At 39.4% G+C, this 23,101-nt stretch overlaps 1 protein-coding gene across 2 annotated transcripts in view; it reads right to left on the reverse strand.

The window, feature by feature from the left end:
* The window catches only part of LTBP1 (latent transforming growth factor beta binding protein 1), a 175,356-nt gene that overhangs the window by 9,290 nt on the left and 142,965 nt on the right, over positions 1-23,101 (reverse strand). For both annotated transcript variants that reach the window (XM_009075762.1, XM_009075761.1), the window contains 5 exons: positions 15,519-15,701; positions 14,103-14,189; positions 10,782-10,910; positions 9,321-9,461; positions 6,880-7,050 (listed from right to left, as the gene is read on the reverse strand). In XM_009075762.1, the coding sequence (XP_009074010.1) occupies positions 6,880-7,050; positions 9,321-9,461; positions 10,782-10,910; positions 14,103-14,189; positions 15,519-15,701 (711 nt within the window). The remainder of the gene's footprint in view (positions 1-6,879; positions 7,051-9,320; positions 9,462-10,781; positions 10,911-14,102; positions 14,190-15,518; positions 15,702-23,101) is intronic.

Consider the following 23,101-nt stretch of genomic DNA (forward strand, 5'->3'; position numbering starts at 1 on the left):
ACTTTGTTTTTACAACAGTTTAGTCTACATTGCTCCATGTGTTTCTAAGTTTTTCTCATAGCTTGCAAATGAAGCATAGAGACAGCTTGTTGTATAACTTAGAGCAGCTATTGTAAAAGGAAGCTGATGTATGCTTCCAAAAATGTAAAGGACATTTTTAAAGTGAGATGTATTGCATATTAAACAAGTGCTAGGGGATTACAGCTAGACGCACATGCGTACTGGCACAGATGTTAGCTGTAATTGGTGCTGAAAGCTAGGCTGACAGGGACAACACAACATAAATTGGATGCACTGATTGGCTTGTAGGTGTTTGTTAGCATAAGTGCAGCTGTGCAAATATGCATCTAATTTGCATACAGTTGTTGTAACTGTTGCAGGGCGGTGTGGGCCTTACATGTACCCAGAGGCCTAAAAATCCTAAATTATCCAGTCAGAAAAATTATTCCATATTTTGTGTATTTAAGGCAAAATACATTAAAAAAGCTTTTCCTGACATAATCATGAAACAACTGCACCTCAGCCAGTCCAGCTCCAGTCCATAAAGAAAGCTGTATTTTTGTTTCAGCTCCTCAGAATCATCACCATCACACACACACAAACAAACAAACAAAAATAAGGAGCCAGAACTATCAACTCCAAGCAGTTCCTTCTGATTATTTAAGAATGCAACAGTTTCACCATGGAAGAAATCACTGCAGAGAAGGATGAAGCCAAGAAATTACATGTAATACATGTCCCTTCCCAATCCAAGGTTCTGGACATCAGTCTGAATTGCTTACGTTTATGCCATCTCAGGAGACTGCATAATCTGTGAACCAAAGCTGAAGATATTTCTGCTCAACATTTAGATTGTGCTATTTGACAATTTAGATAATTTCATTGACATCGCCCATGATGTCAATGATGCTGAGGTTTGTGGTGAACAGCACTCACATATATTCTACAACTGAAAAAAAAGGGAAAGGTATCAGTCTTAAAGGACTTTTTTAAAATGAGTTAAGAAGGATATTCATATCCTCACATAGATATACTGTAAAAGAAATCACTGAGAAAGAGTTCATAGTGGATGTAAAGCTCTTGCTAAAACTGATGTAACTACCAATTTGATATCTCAAAATCTCTTGCAGTCACCTTTTGTTTCTCAACTAATGCTGCTCAAATTTCCTTCTCTCTCCTACTGCTGGAGGTAGACAGTTAAAAGTTGCAGTAAGAGTCAGGTTATTTCTGCCACATGTTTGCACATGGCTTTCTGACTCCTTGCTGACTCCTGCATACACTTGGAATGTGAGGAGTTCCATGAGGAAAACCCTTCCAAAGCTATTCTGCATGTCTCCCCTAAACTTCAGAAAAAGCACTGAAAATCTTCATCAATCAAAATGACATCAGCCAAAAATCTGCACAACTGAGCACAAGATTTGGAATACTCAAGGCCCAATCACTGCAATATTTTAAGCCCAAAGGATATAATCCATTTAACCAGAGACTTTACCAGAAAGGAAGGAGGCACAATGCCATCCTTCATGGAAGAAGAATGATATTCAGAAATTAATCCAGTGCCTCCCTGCTGATCTTTACCATCTCAAAAGAGTACAGATGGAAACTCAGCCTTTACACACATTGGTTTTCCCTGTACTTCCAAATACTCGTGAGTGGCATTAGCCAGAATTTGAAGGGAGGGAACACTATGTTCTCATAATACGGAAGCTCAGCCCAGAAGTAACTCATAGTGTTTACAAAGGGTACACAGAGTTCTTGCAACAAAAATGGAATCCAAACAATCTGTTCTGCCAAAAGTGGGTAAAATTCAACTACATGTAGGCATCTCTGAGGGTCTGCATCTGAATCCATTATCCACTGTCCATTTTTAATCCATGGGAAGATATAACCACTTCTAGGATACCACATCTTCCTAAAGTAGATGTCTAGAAGAGGTCAGAAGAATATATGCTCAGGGTGCAAATTTCTCTTTCCTGATGGAAGGAGAAACTGGTAGGACCAGCACAGATGTGGGTTTCTGTAAAAAAAACCCCATGTGATATTGGCCAAGAGAAATCCTACATTATACAGCACTCCAGGTGATTTACATTACCTACAACCCTCAGTGTTCTCCTAGTTCAGGCTTTGCAAATGCTAAGGAGGAGATAAAGAAAAACTTCAAGTACAACGTAAGTCTTCAGCCGTTCTTCATGCAACTCCTAGTCCCACAGAACACCTGCAACATCTACTGACTGGAGTTCTACCATTGTTCTTTCTGCAGATCATCTAAACATAAAGTGGTGCCATAAAAATACACAAAGTAACTAGAATTTAAAACTAAAAAAGTGTATATATAAGGATACACAAATAAACAGGCTGGTAAACTGTTCACTGGTGCCCTTTACAGTCACCTAAGAATGCGTTCATGACATTATCTTAGTACTCACACCAACAACAAGTTCTTAGCTATAGACATAGTAATGCACCTCCACTCTCAATAATCATTAAAACATCTGTTAAAGCTGCAGAGTGCCAGTCCTACCTTTCCTGATTTTTCTATATTGTTATCTATATTTTCTAAGCAGTCAGCTACAGAAGAAGAAAGCACCCTCCTTAACTGACCAACATATCCTGAGTGCAGGGGCTCATAATTCCACCTTAGCAGCATCATAAGGTGTTACTGAAGCAAAGGAGGTACTGCACTGCAATAACTCCAAAAAGATCACTTTACAAATAAAAAAATAGGCAATCTCTGTAAATGAAACGCTGACCTCAGCACACCACCTTACTAAACATTTTCTAGCTGTTAGCTCTATCTACTCCCTTCAAATTTCCTGTAAGCTGTAACAATACACCTTGTCTAAAGTTCACTCCAGTCCTGTAAGGGTCTCACAAGAGCTTCTGGAGCCTCAGAAGGTTTACAGCTCAGGTCCTGCATGTTCAGTTTAACTTGAGGCATATATGGCTTTATTTTAGATTCCAGATTTTTTTCAGTCTTGGCCAGTTGCTCTGTTTTCTGGCATGGAGGCTTTGACCCAGCTGCAAAACCCATTGGTGCCTGTCCTGCTGCCAGTTACTAGACTACAGACTCTGGATGGAGAGAGTTGGGTCTAACAGTAAACTGACCAAGGAAGCAGAACTTCTAAAGGCAGGTCACCCAACAGGTGTTTTTTGGGATTGGGTGCAATCAAGAAAGGATGTTTTGCTTTTGTTATCTAAACCAAAAGTATCTAATTTTCTGATTTTCCTTAACTGTTCAATTATTACAGACTGCAAATGACAAACCTCAAGTAATACAGAGGTTTCTTGAGAGTATTTACTAGACATTCTTTAGGCAAGTACAGACTAATGCCACTATGAGCTCAGAGACAAGACATGTCAGTAGTAAACACTTTGATATTGGATGCAATCTGTGAAAGTCTTTATTTGCAATACGATGATATCATAAGATCATAACATTAGAACCAATGTAATTGTAAACAACCTGTTTTTGCATCCTTTGTTTAATGACGAGGAGGCCTGCCCCACAAAATTGCTTGCACCAGTAATCACAGCACTACAGTTCATGTTTGCAGTATTTTGAACGAGTATTTTGAGTCTGTTCCTCAACGTTGTCATCAAAATACTTATCCGTCCTACTGTTGTTAAGATGTTGCTGTTCAGTTGCAATACTTCAACAGGTGCTACTTATTTTTGTCTCAAGCTCTGAATGTTTGGTATAATTTTCAGTGGGGTTTGTTTGGTTAAGTACCCATTAGTAGTTTTTAGAAATAGTAGTAACCGTGTAAATTCTGTTTTGTTCTGATGAAAGACTTATATATATTTCTTTAATATGGATCAGTTCTTATAGAAGTGCTTTATCTTCCCACTGGTTTTATGCTGGATGCTACTTAAACGGGACATTTAAATCTGGTAATGAAAAAAGAAAGTGCTTTAAAGACAAGCTGCTCTACAAAAGTTGTTGGTTGTTTCTATTAAACAATGAATCTGCTTTAGAAGGGACTTAGAAATGTATCACTTATGGTGCTAAGTCTGTATTTTTTACTTTCTAAGGGCAGCACCTAGATCCTCAAACACAAGGGGTGTATAAACAAGGTAAAAGGAAACCACAGATCAGTGAATGATTCGTTCTATGATCCAACACATTTCAGGGTCAAAGTCTTCTAGTGATAACGTTTTTCACATTGCCAGGTCTTCTTTAACATGTGTAACAAATCTTCAGAATGCCCCTAACTGGGGAAATAAGCAAACACCTTCAGTAGTAAATCTGGCCAACACAATACCTAAGTATTTAAAAATGGAGAAATTCCAGGTTCCCCAGCCAGGACTTGAACCTGTGACCTGCTGGCCTAGAGGTGTGAAAGCACTCTCTTGAGCCAATGATATCACTTTAAGTGCTACAAACCAAAGACATGTCAAATGAATCATTTATTCAGTTCAGTCAGCTTTAAATTTTTCTTGGTAAATGTTCCTGAAATAGAGAAAGGCTTCCAGGTTTCTGTATGGCTGCATGCACATGTGTGCAAGGACAAATGGGCATATACCATCTTCACTAAGAAATGTAAGCTTGTATGTTTTTTATGACATAATAAAGACTAAATATGCTTTTATTTTTACCCGTCTATGGTCCAATCTATAAAGACGATTTAAAGTACCTTGGATCAAAGTATGCTTCATAGTTTCAGTTAAAGCAGATACTTCTCAATGCAAATTAAATGTCACATAAAAGTTATCTTATGCCTGGAAGGAGAAAGATATCATGATCCAACATAATGCACTTCAGCTTTGACTGAGGAGTCAAGTGGCATTTAGGATGTTATCCATTGGGAACCTCCGTGTAGTTTTTAAAATGAATTTCTCAAGTTTCTTCATAGAGCTAGTGAGGAACTGAACATCACAGTTGGCACAGGATTGCTGCTTCAGAATGCTGTGGTGCCAATGATCAAAATACATATATTTCCAGACTGAAACTGTTCCAATTTTTTCCTCATAACAGCACTTTCATTTAATTCAAAAGGCTGTGGGAATCCTCCATGATTATGCTGTAGTGGAGAGTCTTACCATTTGCAGAGTTTGTTTTGCATCTGTTTGGAATTTTTCATCTTCCCTTGTAAGACAGGTTCTCTATTCCCTGACCATCTTGGTAGTCCTCTCTTCCTTTTCAGGTTTATCCTGCTTTAAATGTAACTAGCTATAAATCTACAGAAACAAGTCTCATAGCTGCCTGAACTCTCTACCAGGAAGAGCTTTTTTTGCTTCTCTTTGCTTGCACGACACCGATGGGTCACTGTCATTATGTGATTAATTTTGTACAAAGAAAAACTACATTAATCTGCTTGATCTTTCCACCTGAGAAGCTCTAGATCATAGCAACAATTCTTGCTATTAGCAGCTGCCCTGTATTTTTGTTATTATTACATTTTGTTCCATTGAAATTGTTATTCTAGCAGGTGTAGTAATTCAATGCCTGGGAATGTCCTCCTATAAGATTTGTCCTGACAAAAGCATTTCAGAGATTTCTAAATCTTATAAATCAAGCTGCTGTCATGCCCTGTTTTTCTTCTTTAGTCTTTTTTTCTGGAGTAAGCATCAGCCAGCAGTTACTCCAGCCAATATCATCAAATTTAGGCCCTTTTTTTTCAGTTGCTGTACTTCCAAAGCAAACTCAAACAAGCAAAGATATCTAAGAACAGGTTCAGGGACCTTGCAAGTAAATTATAAAAGCATAAAACACAAGCAGACAGAAACAACCACATTAATGTTTCACTGAGCTTCTCTATGCAGTTTTAACTCCAGGATTCTTGCTACAAGTAAAACGTACTCCTTTAGCTACGACATTATTGTTAGAGTAACACAGGCTCAAGTGAAAATCCAGGTATGTTCGCAATAAAGTGCTTTACTAGTGTAGCATCGTATTCATATATGGAAAGTCATGTTACTAAGACACATTTATAGTAACAAAGCTACATCCAAACTAGGCCTTGGAATATGGGGGGAGGAAGCTAAGCATGGTACCAGACTGTATATACCAGGGCTGACATATCTCAGGTACAGCATGACATATACCTATGCTTCCACTTCTCCCTTCTCCAGTCCCCAGAAATAAATCTGTGTGTCAATGACAACATTTCTCTCTATATCCATTTAGCTTTTGTAGTCAGCACAAGCAGCAACTTCTACCTGAAATATCATGGAACAATGTCTGATTTCTAAACATGCAAACAAAATATAGTCTTTTAAAAATATGACTGTCAGCTTTTTTTACGTTATATTCCCTGGGAATTCTTCAATCCTTATTGGTAATCCATTTCCCTTAACTACCTTAAATTTCTCATCTATACACTTCATATTATGTGAACATATAATCATATAATAACAACTCTTTTTTGATAGGTTTAGTGATTCTAGACCATAACTTGCCAGATCCTTATCAAGGAAACACATCTGATTGCAGCCAGCCTGGCACAGTATCACACTGAAAAATGTGAATATATAATACCAGCAACACAAATCTAAACCAGTTATGTTACCTGTTGAGTATTCTGTGTGTGTGTACATGAACTGCATCTGTATTTTCATAGATGGGTTTTGTCAGTCATATTAAGGAGCTCTGTTACCCTTAAAATGTAATATTGTTTCCATCAAAGTTCTAAATTGCCAATACTGATAGTTCTACCTGAAGGAAATGTGTCCTGTAAGTGCCAAACAATAAATGTAGCTACATTTTCAAAATGCAGACTGTAATGTTTTTCTGTTAATGTGAACAATTTCCATTCGTTCTTGAGGGGTTAGGGCTTTTTTGTTCTTTCTTATGTTATTAGTGCAAGTGTAAATGTGAGGGATTAAACTGATCAAGTATTGGAGATTTCATTGCAAGAACTGACATGTGTGTTTCCTTACCTGACTCTTTCATAGGACACAGTGCACACTGCATGCCCCAGGCTTCACCGTACAGGCAACAGCACTCGGTGTACGTGGTCTGCTTTCCAACCAGAGGTCGACTACAAACAAAATCGTCACTTAGGTGCTGCCAGCAAAGGTCCTGGTAGACCTCAGCTTCTTCAGTTTGTTCTGATGGAGAAGAAGGATTAGATCATCATCACAGCACTATTATTTCAAAAAGATACTGGCATAATGAAGAAATTTCTAACCTTAGCTTTACAGACTTCACTGAATAAAAATTTAAGCTTAGAAGTCATGACCATTTTTAAGTGTCTGAGGTGGCTCATCCCTTGAGTGTTCAGCTTTTTAAAAATCTTAAAAGGTTCTGAGTTGGCATATTAGACCAATTTAAAAGCACATTGGGTTGGACACCCAAGAAATAAAACTTTCTAAATCATAGTTACTGCTGATTGCTTAACACTGATTCAGCTCAGCTCTCATAAAAGTTAACAGAGCTTGACAAAAACCAGCATTGGGACAGAGGTGAATGTTTGGGGAAATCCATCCACAGAAAGTATCTTTAAAAGTTATTTAGCTTTTCTCATATTGCCATCAATGGCATCTGAAAGAACTTTTGCAACTAGGGCAGAGCTGAACTAAAATTTTACACGGGCTCAACGGGAGACTGGACAAATACTTGGAAGAGAGAGTCCCATTAACTAAACAGGCAAACTACATCAGGCTCAGGAAATCCCCTGAGCTGAAAATAGCTGGAGGCTGAGAGAGTGCTGGGGAGGGTGAGGAGAAGTATTGTTTATCTACTCTTCTGGTCCCTAATCATCCATTTAGAGCAATTGTTAGAGACAGAATACTGCTGTGAACTACTGTCACATTCTTATGAACATTTACAAAAACATGCATTTTTGTCAAAGATGGAATATTTCAGAGGCATACTAGTTTTGACATATATCTCAGTAGGAACCATGCCTAGTACTAGCAAACTCTGATCACTGCTGATCGGAGGGAAAGGAACTGTAAACTTAATCTTCCACTTGGAACATAAAAACCTCAGCACAATTGTTTTGTAAAGACATCTACAAGGTTTTGATTTGGTTCCAACACAGAGTGAAAAATAAGCGTTGTTGAAAACCAAGGTTCTGTTTTGTGCATATCTATTTACTGCATTTTTATGTGATGCACTGGTGAATGGGTGAGTACAGAACTGAAACCTCTCTCAAGAGTAAAGCTGAGTTCTGAAAGCACAAATGGGATCACCATTTAGATACCTATTCTACTAAGAACTTGCTAGAATACACAGTGAAGGGCACCAGTAGGTCTCTCCAACCAACTCCAAATTCTGCTGGCAGCAAAGGAACCAGCCTGCCCCTTCTTCTCTGCATGAGGGAGGACATTGCCAGTAGCGATACAATGCTTGAGCTCTTTGTGCTGGGTGAGATGATCATTGCTGTGTCAGCCTGAATGCCAATGACGGAAGCCCCTTTGGGCCCTTGCATTATTCTCTTCAGATCCTAGATGAACCCAAAGGACAATCCTGCTCTTGGTTTGTTTAACTGAAGATTGAACAATAGAAATGCTGCGATTCTTTCACAGTTCCACGCAATAGGATGACCACATTACTCCTCAAAAGTATCAGCCGTATATATTGGGAGTGACTAAGCAGGCATTCAGTCTGTATTCCCATTTCCTTTCATAGAAGCATCTCAGCAAAATTCACTGCAAGTTGTGGGGACCAGAGGTCTGGATTTATGGCTACACAGTGCCAGTATTAATCAAACCCATTGTAACATTTCTTTCAAAGACGTATGTGGCATAGACAAAGCTGTGCAGACTGCATAATGCTCTGGATTTTGCAGATGTGTCTAAGAATCTCATAATATCTAATGTACTTTCTGAAATCAGTGTCTAGTGAAATTAAAAGAACTTGCAAAAACGTTACTTTTACAGTGACACTGCAGCCCACAGCTTGAAAATGTGAGCTCCATGTACCCTCAGTGTTAATCAATTGAAAGCATACATACAATTTCAGCTATTTCCTCCTATATCCTGTCATTCCCATTTTCATTCCTTGATTTGGTAGAACTGAATCTCCTGCAGCCAAATCCCAGCCTTACTGAGACAGCAAGCAGGCTGTGCCTCATTACTTACATGGCTGGACAAGGCAGACACAGAGCTGGTGCACTGGCGTGGGGGGAGATGACTTCCCAGCCTGAGCCTAATCTCATAGTACTTCCACTGCATTGGCAGAGTGAAGCATTGTGGAGTCTATTGTGCCTTCTGGAACAACAGATGATGTTCCAAGCATTGCCTTCCAAAATCCTCCAAAAGAGCAGGCTTATCCAAGGATGACCCAGTCTAAGCTTAGACTTAGGGTCTGTAGCCATGTCAGCACCACCTCATAGAGGTGTACTCACTTCAGGAATATGTATAATGGATCATACCACTCGAATCTGCTGGTCTGATGCATCGCTTTTCTGTTGCGTCCAAAACCATTGGGTGTGTACAGAAACAGTTGTAAGATCCTTCTGTGTTAATGCACTGGCCATCAATACAGCTGTTTGGGTCCTGACATTCATCCGTGTCTTTAAAATGGAAGGAAATGTATCAAGGAGAGCCAGCATAAAGTAGTTGCATTGTGTTAATTTATGTTTATATTTTCCTATATTAGGAACAGATTTCCCTGCATACCTTCAGTTAATTACCACAAATACCAATTGCTGGCAACAGAATCCTGCCTGTGTCCATGAAGAAGGACAAAAAGGAGAAGGTCAGCAGGATGCTGACCTCTAATCCTCAAGTACTAGGGAGCATATGGATGTGGAGGCTTGCTGAGGGGATTAGAGTGCCAGGCATACCCTGCATTCAGCATAGCTGCAAGTGCTTCCCAAGTTCCTATCCCTTTAGGACAGTACCAGCAGGCATTAGAGGTGGGCATACTCTTAGAGATTCTTCATGAGCTTGTCAGGAGAAGGGATCACCTTACCTAGCCACAGTATTCCTTAGTTTGTCTTGGAGAGGAAAAGCTGAAATTTAGCTCAAAGGGAAAATCAGGCCACTTCAGATAAATTACATTTAATCAGCAAAAACCCCACCCTGTGTAAAGAATAATCATAGAATCCCAAGGCGAAAGGCTCTCTTATTGCAGTTGCAAAAATTACTTCCTTTCATTATGCTGTTCTGCACATTATACATGGATTTCTGCTTACAGAGCAAAAGTCGGGGTCACAGTTATGTGTAATTTTCAGTTGAATACCAGAACCAAAGGAGTACAAGGTTGTGCAGACTAAAATGGGCTTATCAATGACCTCAAATATAATTTCACATTGCATATTAACTCTTTGTGGAAAATATCTGTCCTTGAAAGAAAAAAAGTATTGATGTTAATTTGATTTAATATAGTAAACCCAGCACACTTACCGAATGACAGGTGAGCTTCAACATACAGGCTTTCACTGCTCACCCCACATACAAAGAACAGAAGGCTAACTTGTACCTTGGCAGAGTGAAGCAGCAGTGTGCATGTGAGGAGGGAGCCACCTCCAATCACTTTGTGCTGCCTGCATAAAGGCTGGCACCAGCTCTTGACTATGCACTCAAAGGAGCACAAGGGGCTGTTCTGGAGATGCAAACTCCTGGGAGCAATTTGCTGAAAAAGGAAGCAAATAAAGCAAACCCTGCTCTACATGCCATAGACATGTCATTCAGAATTGCTGCCCAGCCAAGCAGAAGGGAAGGGAAATGACCCAATGCATCTTACAAAGCTGCTACAGGAGTTCAGAGGCCTAGTCTGCCTCCCCTTGCTGGGAATGCCACAATTCTGATGGGAATCCTGCTGTACAAGTCTGCTTGTTTTGCCCATCTGCATACCATTACAGTGACAAGACCACTTTAAATAAACTCACCAAAGCACTGGAGCTTAACAGGGTCATAGTATGTGCCTTGTTTGCAGTAGCACTCATAACCTGGCTGCGTATTCAAACAGAAGCCATTTTTACAGATTTCTTGTCCAAAGAGTTGGCATTCATCAGCATCTGGGGAGAAAACATTAAAGGCTGTGTTACCATCGTTATTACGAAGCCACGTAGAGAAGCAAGACAGAATAAATCCTATATACGTCTCTGTTCAAGCAAACTACACTTTAAACAGAGAGTCCCAGAAGCACAGGAAAAAAAACACCCCAGTCTGGTGTGGAAGAGGCTCTAGTGAGCTTGTTGCCAGAATGGAAAAGGAAAAACAGGTGGAGCGTTACTTTCCCTTTTCCTTGTCAGAATTATGTCCTGTGGCACACAGAGTATGGAAGAATCTGCAGTCCTCCTTTCTTTCCTTTGGTATCACATTGCTCTTAGTTCCAAACAATATAGCCTGTGTTTTCCAGTAGAATTTGCTTTACTGAAGGGATTCCCACTGTGGATCTAATTTAAGCACACCATCAGATTACAAAACTAACTGAGGAGTTATGCTTATGGATGGACTTGTGACTGCTCTCCTCTTTCCATACAGATTGGTGACTCTGCTATGCACAGTAGGAAATCTTCATATCTGCACTGCTTGTGGCTTCGTGTTTCAAAGCACAACTTCTGTGCAGACTTCCCACCACATAGGATCAATTGTGTCTGTTATCAAATGTAAGGCTGCAAATACTACAGAACTAGTGACAGCTGACAGAGAATGTACCACGCTTTGAAATGAGGCTAAATGTTTTCAGGGAAGTTTCATGGAGAATAAATGCCAACTCATATATAGCTTTTCACAGTTGTACACATTTTTTCCCAGTCTTGTATTTATGTATTTGTTACTGTTGGAATTCTATTCACTTTTTTCCAACCTACTTTTCATTTGCTAGATCTACTTATAATAGTCTGTTAAAGCTAGGCTGGTATTAAAAATGGCACTGAAAAGCACAACATAAAGTAGGTCATTCTCCTCTCAATACCAATTGTCTTAATCCACTTTAGCCCAAAGCTGTCATTTCCAGCTGTACAGCAGTTTTAAAGGTGAGCTATTCAAATGCTTACTTTTTCCAGAAGAATTGAAAGGTCTATAAAACTATTTATTTTTATAGCAACTCTTCCAGCCACTAAGTGCCTACAAACACTAAATATTTTGACTGTTTAGCAGCAAGAACAATGCAAAGATTAATGATGAATGTCATGTACACATCTGCCTTTTTCCTGTGGAACATGGATTTGTGTCTGGAGAAAAATGGGAAAGACTGGAAGCACAGTCAAGGAGGGCTAGCTGAGGATATTCTCTCCTGACAGATAATTCCAATTAAGAAAACAGGAGTTGCTCCTACAGGCAGAAGCTTGTAGACAAAAGAAACGGGAACATATGAGTAGTGTAACGAACACCTCATTACTAAAAGATCACATTACTAAAAGTACCTATCGGTTTAGTGTTTGTCCTTTGTGGCATTCCTAAGGTTTTTACAAAATAAATTAACTGAAAACAGAAAAAGTCTTATTATGGCAAAGATTTGTGGAAGATATTTCCAGAGGAACTATTTCAACATTTATAGCAGCTAGAGATATTATCAACCCTGAGGTAGCACAAAAACAACGCGGATTTTCTCTGAGACACATTTCGGACATATTGTACACACAGCATGGCCCAAACCCACAATGTGAATATATACAGAAATCTTAGATCTGCAAAGATAAAAAATGCCCTTAAACAATCCCTGAACATAAAACCCCTCAGAAACTATGAGATCCTTTAAGACGATGTCTGTGACAGTGTTCTGACTTGCTAGATCTAAGTTGTCAGTCTGTTGAACACTGGTCCCTGCTACCATCAGTCTTAGGTCTGTGTTCATCCAATGGCATTTTGTCCTTTACCCAAGCTTGCTGGACAATGCAACACCTCCAGAGAGTGGAGTCTTACAGGAGTTACCCCATGTAAATGCCCATGTTACTTTGAATGAATCTAGGTATATTAGTGCCTTATAAACTTCAGCATTTTATCCATGTCATGCACTTTACAGGTGCAAAGAAACACCTACTGAGTATAACACAAAAAATTATTAGTAGGACAGAGAATTGAACTCAACCATGGCCTACTCACTAGCTCAACAGGAAAATCGACTTAGTAGTGTCCTACTCAGTAAGGATAGTATGAAAAATTACACATCATAATCTTTAGGGAAAAAATCCCACAAAAATCTTTCCACCAATTTTTTCATCTTACAGAACTAGGTCTGACAAATTAGTGATTTAGCTAGAAGCAACTCTGACAAATGCTTATCTATCAACCGTGCATCACTGGGGATGCACCAACCCTGGCAGTGTTCAAGGCCTGGCAGGATAAGGCCTTGAGAAACCTGGTCTAGTGAGAGGTGTCCTGGCCCATGGCAGGAGGTTGAGACTAGATGATCTTTAAGGTCCATTCCAACCCTTATCATTCTATGATGCTATGATTATGCCTCTATTAAGGTCCTTAAAAACTAGTACTTTTTACAGCATTTTTATGTCATATGAACACACAGTACTTGTTAAATTTAGTTCTTGATTTGCAAAACAGCCACTCTAATAGCAACAAATATGTAAAATGTGTGCTTTTCTACAGATCCTATACCTGCTATGTAAAAGATAATACGCTGACTTCATTTTAGCTAACAGTTTTAGTGCGTCTATGCCAAGGGAAATTCAACTCACAAATTATTAATATTGATGGCTACTTCTCAAACTTGACAAGGAATTTCATTGATCTCACTTTTCCTTCTTGATGATGCCAACTCCCTCCCACCCACACCCACCAACTCCTATCACTCTTATTTCTCTACTATCTTTTGTTCAATAATAATTTCATGCAGTTCTATAATGAAAATATCGTTGCTGAACATATCTTCAGTTTTTATATCCATCCTCCCTTGTAGGCCTAATGTTTAACAGAACTCTTCTTCTCTCTTCCAACTCCCATACATTTATTTACAAATATAAGTTGACTTTGTGCTTCATATGTGAGTATTTGAGCCTTGTGGTCTCAGCACCTACTACCATAGTATATAGCACTTAGTATAAATGAAACCATAATACATAGAGACTGTGTAACTGACATTCTTAACAATCTGTCAAACTATTATTTCAGTAATGTTTCATATCACAAGCTGTTTTTATCACCTAGTATAATTTGAATTAGTATGTTTACACTGCTGGCTCACATTTCTAGTCAATCAATTACCAGAACTTCTGAAATACTCAAACTTCATACAAGTCAGTACTAACCTTTGTAATTCTGAGCAGGAAGGCTGTAAGATGATTCTCCGGAGGGAATGAAACCTTTTCCTTCAGGACACAAATCAGTAAATTCAGCTGGGAGAGAGAGAAAACAAAAAATTATGTCATTAAGAAAAAGATACTCACCTATGTATGTGTTACATATGTGTTTCAGGCTATTTTGAGAAATCTGAGGTGACACTTTGCCTTATTCACAGCTATCAGGCAATCATGCACACCTTTAGCTAAATGGGGGGTGCTAAACACTACAACCCAACTTTCCCCTGCTCCCAGTTTGCAGAGTTAGCTTTGAAAAACTTAGCTGGGGCACCTGCGGCATCAGAGCTCCATGCAAACTCATTTCTTTTGCTCCTTGGCAGCAGAATGTAATCCTTACTGGGTTTCATGGTGCACTGCAGTTATAACAATACCAGTAGCCAAATTATCTTAATTAAAGCTAGCATGGGCCTCTCTGAGCTATACTGCAAGCTGTAATCTAGACATGCCCTGACTGAGATACAAACCCCTGTTCACATTCTTCAGTCTTCATACAGGAAAAACACTAATTGACTGCAACAGGAGAACATGGTGTGGATTACAGAGGGAAATTATTTCAAGTGTCTTGGAGACTATACAGAATGAAATAAACCTATCCAAGCAGAGAGGCTCCTTTTTTGCTATGAATTTCATTTCAGTTTCACTGACTCTAAGGTACAGTTAAAACAGGAATTAAACATGACGATGCATTTGTGTGAAAAGTAATCTTTAGTGTTTAATCTCAAAAAGTTAACACATGTTCTTTCTTACATGATTTTTCCCAGCTGGATTCTGAATTTCAGCCATCACTGTTTATGTTTCAAGTACTGTTCTCAATATTTATGACAAATATCGTATGGCTATGTTTGTCTCATTTTATATTTAGAGGTTAAACAATGGTCTGCAGACAACATGATTAACTGAATTGTTCGGTAAGTAGCAAAATGTAAAACTAATGTCATAATATACATCAGTAATTTGTAGTACTGTAGAAACAGCATTACAAAAATAGCTGCAGACTCAAAAATGTTGTAATGCTTACCTTTGTTTTCCAGCTTGTGGAAAAAAAACTAACATGTTACTACAGCATTTGGAAAAAGCTTTGGTGAGAACCCATCTTTGCTTAAAATCAGTTCGAGATAATGCTGTTCAGTAACAGGCTGTTTTGATCCCTAGGGCATCTGCAGAAAAGTCAATGGATTTACACCAGGTACAAATTATTCCTATTAACCTTTCCTCTGTGGAAGGTTCCCATGGATAAGTCATAACTAAATACTACAGAATATTGGATTTAATGGGCCTTCTCTGAAGACAAAACACACTATTGTTAACATAAACACAATGCTTCAAAAGCTTGCAAAGGGTAAAGCTTGCAAAGCCTCCTCTTACCAGTTCCAATGACAGGGCATGGGAAGATTTCACAGTTATCACCCCAGCCAGCACCCAAGGTACAGCAGCATTCTTGTTTGGTTACATTGGAGGTAAGCACGTTGTCACAGAAATTAGCATCGTTCAGATTGTAGTAGCACTCCTTCTTTCCATCTTCATGTTGATCAGCCTCTACTGGCAATTCTAAAGGCAAAAAGAAAACATAAGCCACATGAGACAACATGTGAAATTAATCAGTGTGACACAAGAATCAGAAAAGCAGGGAAGAAAATAGTCAAGTACAAATTTTGGGTTAACTTTCTTGTTCTTAGAAAGAGTGATGGAAGTTGATAACCTTCCTTTGGCTTTTTCAGACCTGTTCTCCAACTTGGCCACAACGGGATTCCTCTGCATTTGCACTACTATCATTTTCAAGCAATGAATGAAGTACCTGCTCTCATGTTCAGCTAAGGACCATGCCCAACTACTGACTTGGCACTTTTCACTTATGAATCTGGAAGCTCTTCACTGAGGTAAACAAACATTACAACCTCATTTTTCAGATAAAGGAGACAAGTCATAAACTGAAAAGGCCCAGTTTTCAAAAGATTGAACATTTACAGTCCCTTTTAATTTCACTGGCAAAAAAACATGTTCCATATTTGTTCTACAAGGACCTTTATGATTTTTGCAAAACTTACTGGCTCCATGGTAAACAGAGAAATATAATGCAGATGTCAAGTTAACTGACTCTGTGTTTTACTTTAAAATAGGCATTCAGCCAAGAAGTCAGATTTATTGCCTTAAGCAGTTGAGTAGGTCCTCTCACAATATTTATATGGACTGGAGGCAAAATAGTCTGTCCCACAGATGCAATAAAAGACCCTATAAATAGTCAAAAGACCTTTCTAAGACAAGGCACTGCTAAAGTACACCAAGAAGCAAGTTTGAAAAGAAATACCTAGTTAAAGCTTCTGGGTTTGCAGAACTCTACCTAACATTGCACTTCACAAAAATTCTCATCAAGAGCTCAGAAGTGGGAACTACTACATAAAATTGTTATTCACACTTGATTGATAAAAGAACAACTTTTCATAAGCCATCAATAAAGTAACCAAGTTCTAAAATTAGACATGCTCACATTTATTAATCAAACCAAAACTTTGTTTAGGAACTTAAGACAGATAAAACTTGAAGTGACTAGTCTATTTCTTTTTTATCTAGGGAAATTCTTTATGCTTAGCACTTAACAAATGTTTAACTCATAAAAAGACATACTAAAAATTATTGCATGTTGGCTGATTTTCCATTGTTTGAGATTTCATTCATTTCTACTCAGGCTCTCACACAATAAGTCAATCATGAGATATTTCTCAAGTAACACAGGTATCCAGGCAGGAATCAGAACCTTATTTTATATCTGAGTGGCAGTGCTACTGTAGCAAATGTTAGTTTCACGGTGTAGCAGGAAGACTATAACATAGTTGTCATCATGGACACATGGTGGGATGACTTACTTGCACAACTGGAGTGCTGCAATGAATGGCTATAAACTCTTCAGAAGGGATAGGCAAGGAAGGAGATGCAAGTGGGGTGGCCCTGTATGTTAGGGAGTGTCTCAATTGCCTAGAGCTACATGACAATAGGGCTGAGTGTTTATGGATAAGAATCAGGGGGAAGGCTGACAAGGCAGATGTCCTGGTGGGATTCTGTTACAGACCACCCAACCAGGATTAAGAGCCAGATGAACTATTCTATAAACAGTTGGGAGAAGTCTTGCGATTGCTGTCCCTTGCTGTCGTGGCAGACTTCAACTTACCAGATGTCTGCTAGAAACACAACACAGCAGAGAGGAAGCAGCCTAGGAGGCTCTTGGAGTGTGTGAAGAGAATCTCCATCCTTTCTTGGATGCAGCAGGAAACATAGTGACAAAGGTTAAGAAAAAGGCTGAGGTACTTAATGCCTTCCTTGCCTCAGTCTTTAATACTGAAGACTATCCATTTATCCTCAGGGTACACAGCTCCATGAGCTGGAAGACAGTGATAGGGAGCAGAACAAAGCCCCCACAATTCAGAAGGAAATGGTTAGTGACCTACTATGCCACATAGACACTCACAAGTCTGTGGGGCTGGATGTGATCTGGCCAGGGTACTGAGGGAGTTGGCAGAAATGCTTACCAAGCTTTTGGTAAGCCAATGCTTACTGCTTTCCTTCATTCACCAGCAGTCCTGTCTAACTGGGGAGGTCCCAGTTGTCTGGAGGTTAGCAAATATATGCCCATCTATAAGAAGGCATAGATATATATAAGGAAGGAGGATCTGTGTAAAAAAACTGGCTGCATGGCTGGGCCGAGAGAGTGGTGGTAAATGGTGTTAAATCCAGCTAGCAGCCAGTCACAAGTGGCATTCCCCAGGGTTCAATACTGGGGCCAGTCCTGTTTAATATCTTTATTGTTGATCTGGATAAGGGGATTGAGAGCACCCTCAGTCAGTTTGCAGGTGGCACCAAGATGGGCTGGAACATTGATCTGCTGGAGTGTAGGAAAGCATTGCAGCAGGATCTGGACAGACTGACATTGAAGAAAGACATTGAGGCGCTGGAGTATGTCCAGAGAAGGGCAACAGAACTGGTGATGGTCTTAGAGGCCTTTTCCAACCTAAACAGTTCCATGATTCTAAGATTCCACTTTAATAATCATGGTTGTGAGCTGGGAGCTTAAAGACAGTGATAGTCCAGCAAATGCTGAAGGAATTAAATGAAGTTCAGCCCTTGTTACTTCAATCCTATTATCACTGCCCACACACATTCCTCAAGCAGATGGAGCAAGGCAACTCTACTGAGCATGCAAATAAAAGATCTGTTTTGAGAAAAGCAGGTTTGAAAATGCCACTATGGACTGCCTATTACTGCTCTTCAATAGTATTAAGGGGTGTATTAGTCCTTTTGGCTTCTAATTCTAAACAGACAATTGGATTTATTTCTATTTTCCTCAGAAAAGTGACATCAGTTTTGGGAGGTTGAGGGGTTGGCAGACACCTCTATTCAAATTTAGTATAATGTTGCCACCAACTAGGCAAACTTTCCTTTGCAGTTTTGCCAATATAACTAAGTTGTGCATTAAAGGAAACACCCAGCTGGGTGCTTATTTCAGCTTTGTTAGTTTAGCCTGTGGTCAACCCTCATCAGATAATTACAATTTTCCACAATGTGCTAAATTTCATCAATTGAGGCGGTTTTGTGGTATCAGTTGCTATCCAATAGGAACTATGTTAATGTTATCATGTCACAGAAAAGTGGCTGAACTAAATCTGCTGTTCCAATGTGAGAGAGCAGTACTTCAGCCACCAAATTATACATTTTCCTTGGCCATTTGCCATCTGTTTAACTGAATCAAAGCCAAATCTTCAACAGGAGAGAAAGCATGGCAATTTTCATGCTGTTTACCAGAGAAAGAAGACCAGAAACTACCCTGGGAGGAAGACAGTCTCATCATGTCATTGTTTATTCCCATTTTACATATGATGTGTTGGTTTCTCCTCCCATTATCTGTTCAGCAGCTTAAATGGCTGATGTTTACACAGCTGTGACTGAGGGTTAGTCAAGCAGGCCTCATGAATGTTTGGAAAGCAAATGAGACACAAATCCTTTTCTTTTCAACCAAGACTAGCCTATGTCTATAAGCTTATAATTTGTCTCTCATAGATTATTAACCATTTAGTAAACAGGTTGTTTTCAAAAGTGATTTCACTGGACATGTTGACAAAATAACTCCCAATTCAAAAATAACTGAGAGAGGCCAGTGACATCAGCCAGCTCTTTGAGTATTCTAGGATGAATCCCATCAGGCCACAGAGACTTATATGGATCCAGCTGGAGCAACAGATCCTGCACAAGTTCAGGGTCAACTGGAGTTTATCATTGCCACAGCCATGGTTTGGGGCACTGGCATCCCCTTAACCCATCACCAGCGTTGAAGACATAGGCAAAGAAAGCATGAAATGTCTCTACTTTGCCAATGTTCCTGTTTGTGTGGTGACCATCCTCATCCTATAATGGGCTGGATGCTATTTCTGCACTACCTTTTGCTATTAATGTATTTTTAAAAACATGCTTTTTATTGTTCTTCACAGTACTGGGCAGATTCAACTCCAATTGAGCCTTGGCCACACAAATTCTCTCCAACAGTGGCAAGCAGCATCTCCATATTCCTCTCATGTCAGCTGATCTTCCTTCCACTGGGAATACACCTTGTTTTTTTGCCATAGCTCCAAAAGAGGATCACTGCTCAGCCAAGCTGGCCTTCTGCCTCACTTGCTTGTCTTCTCACATTTTGGAATTGCCTACTCCTGTGCTCTTAGGAGGTAGCACTTAAAAAGTAACCAGCACCGAATAAACCCCAGCACATTCAAAAGCATCTTCCCAGTTGCTCAGGGAACTGACTAGTTCCCTGAGCAGCCAGAAGTCCACTCTCCTCATTATCTTCAAAGCTGAAGTTTTGCTGGCAGTTTTCCACCAGCCACCAGATTTCAAACTTGATTGCTCTGTGGTCACTGTGTCCAGGACAGCCACCAATCACCACTTCACTCATGAGACCCTCTATCTTAACAAGCAAGAAATCAAAAAGGGCATTTTAGCTAGTCAGCTCTCTCAGTACCTGTACCATGAAGTTATCATCCAGGCGTTTTAGGAATCTTCTGGATGTGTTTGTGCCAGCTGTGTGGTGTTCCCAGTTAAGTCAAGTTGAAGTGCCCCATAAGGACAAAGGAAATTGACTTGGAGGTGTCCCTTAGTTCCATGAAGAACAATTAAACAGTGTCACTGTCCTGGCTAGGTGGTCTATAGTAGACTCCCGTGATGACATCTGCGTTACTTGTTTGTCCCTTAATCCTTACCCAGAGACTTTCAACTGTGCCATTGTCAACTGTAAGTGCCACACATTCCAGCCTCTCCATTAGATACACCACCTCCCTACCTCACTGCCTTGCCTGTAGAGCCTGTAACCATCCAACATGGCACCCCAATCACAGGACTCATCCCACTAGGTTTCACTTATGCCAATGATGTCATATCTCTGGGACTGGACCAAAGCTTGTAGCTCATTCCTCGTGCTCTGCACATTGGTATAGAAACATTTCAAATGTGGTTCTTTGTAGCCAGCACCTCATGGAGCAGATTGAGGAATCTCACTAGCACTCAGTTCCTCAAGTTTTGCAAGGCACCCTAAATCATACCTTTTATAATCCTCAAATATACACTATCCATTATAGCTTCTGGATTCAATGCAATATTAGTAGTTTAAATGCATACTAGAACATGCAGCAATTAAAACCATGTTAATATAGATTACCACTCGAATTGCACTGAGCTTGATACTTTCTGGAAATCAATCACAGATGGCTTTATAGACTTGTTAAAAGAATAAATGAGAAGACTTCAACCCAAACCTGGCATTTTTTTCTCCCTTAGGTATAAACATGTAAATCAGCAAATTTTCATCTAATGCAGAAGAAAGTTCTTTCCTCCTTTATCTTTTCTTCTTTCCGAAGCATTTCCTACATTTTGTGAATGGCAGGGCAGAGGAGGGGAATGAGGCAATCAAACCTTGCACAATTACTTGGTTTGTTGGTTTGTTTTTTTTTTGTTTTTTTTTTGTTTTTTTTACTGGAGTGTGACAATATGGGCTCTAATTCCTGATACATACACTGAGAGGATTGTTTCAAGACACAGCACACAATAGATTAATTTCCAGCAAGTGGAATCTAAATAAAAGGAAGCCTTGATAGCCCTAGTGGCAAGTAAAGAAAAGCATGAACACACAGCACTCCACAAATCTTACAGCCTTTAACCACATGCAAGAAAGTTCCCAAATTAAAGTAACATTAGAAACAAACTTCACCTATTTGCAGTTCATACAAGTCTTTATGTATAAAAGTACAGAATGAGAAATAAGCAAGAGCTGAGTAAACTACACTGAACTATAGATATCTCCAATAGGATAATGCACATTAAATTCTTCCTTTCTGAAAACAGGCATGGTGCAACCTCATGCTGACAGATGATGTCCACATGCACCCCAGGAGCTCTCAAAGCACCATGCCTGACTTGAGTATGTGGCTTGTCAAAGCAAGAGGATGTGTGGTTACTCCAGCACTCTTTGCTGGCTATTTCAGCGAGAACAGTTTTTAAGAAGAACTAATAACTAACTAACAACAGCCTTTTCTCATTTTACTTTGGAAGTAAAGAGAATAGCAAGATCTCTCCTCCTGGTACTGCCGCTTTGCCTTATTCTAGTTCAAGAGCATATGGTGTAAAGTACTTCTCACTAGGTCCTCCTAGGCTCCTGTAGGAGATCTTTCTCCTTGATGACCTTATCAGAGAAGAGACAAAGGTGAAGCATGTGTTTTGTTAGGGCCTGATGGAGGCTGGAGGGAAAGGAAGAACAGTTTCTTTCCAAGCTGATTCCAGCAAAGCTATGTTCACTGCTGACAACAAAACGGAGTTAGTACTGACAGCAAAGTATCCATCTGTTGACAGTACAACCAGCTACACTCAGTTTTTCATCCCGTCCCTCTCCACAGTAACATTTTGGTATGTCCTTGAATGTTCCTTGGACTTGAGTTCTTCTTACATGCCTCAGGTCCTCTGCTAGTGCTTTAGCTTTGGTTTTGTTTCATCAAGTAGCTGAATTCTCCCAAGTACTAACGCCTCACAGGACCAAAATATTTGTCAATCAGCTGTTTGTGATATTTCACAGGCTACTTTTTGAGTGCTCCTGAGTGCTATATTCAGTGATCTGAATACTTGTTACAATTAGGTCAGGGATATTTCAACCTTGTTTACAAGTCTGAAAGACCATGAGCGATAGAAGAAAATCTCCACAGCCTTGGAAGCTGTAGAGTCTTCATCCTGGCACCAGAGCCAATTATTCTAAAGATTCCTGGAACCTAAGTCAGCCTGCAGTGTAAGAACAAAATAAGAAAAAAATACTAAGATTTGCGTTCTGGAGGGGGAAAAAGCTATGCAAATAAATCCCTTCACTTCTTGTACTCTGTTGCTCCTTATTGTGGGTTCCTTTCCCCAAACTGGATCAGTGCAGAAATGTGAAGGCAGCTTTAAGAGTTCCAAACTCATTATTAATAAGCATATTTCCAGTAATATTTTCAACATCCAAAACACCTGATAAAAAAAGCTCACAAATCCAGTACAATGGACTAGTAGGAAAAATGGGAGTAAACCAGGGAAGGTCACTCCAACAGTCACTCTTTGAGCAACTGACAACAGAGGGAGATTAGCAACAATTCAGTGTCTGGGGTTTTGCTTTCCCAACTACCTTTTCTTAGGACTTATGTTAATATTAGATAATGCTAAAGATATCACTATATATAAATTCTGGTTTTAGTGATATGCTCCATTAAATATTGTCCAAGCATACTAGTGGATGCTTTTAAAAATTTGGATAAAAAGTAAAATCACTCAGGCTAGATACTTGATTCCATATCACATTTCATTGTTACATTACAGCAAACAAGAGACTGTTTACTCTTAACTACTGTAACTGTTCATTATTACTGCCAAGTCTGTTGACGTATAACATTTAGAAGGTG

The sequence above is a fragment of the Acanthisitta chloris genome, unplaced genomic scaffold (assembly GCF_000695815.1).
Source record: "Acanthisitta chloris isolate BGI_N310 unplaced genomic scaffold, ASM69581v1 scaffold12995, whole genome shotgun sequence".
Classification (NCBI taxonomy): Eukaryota; Metazoa; Chordata; class Aves; order Passeriformes; family Acanthisittidae; genus Acanthisitta; species Acanthisitta chloris.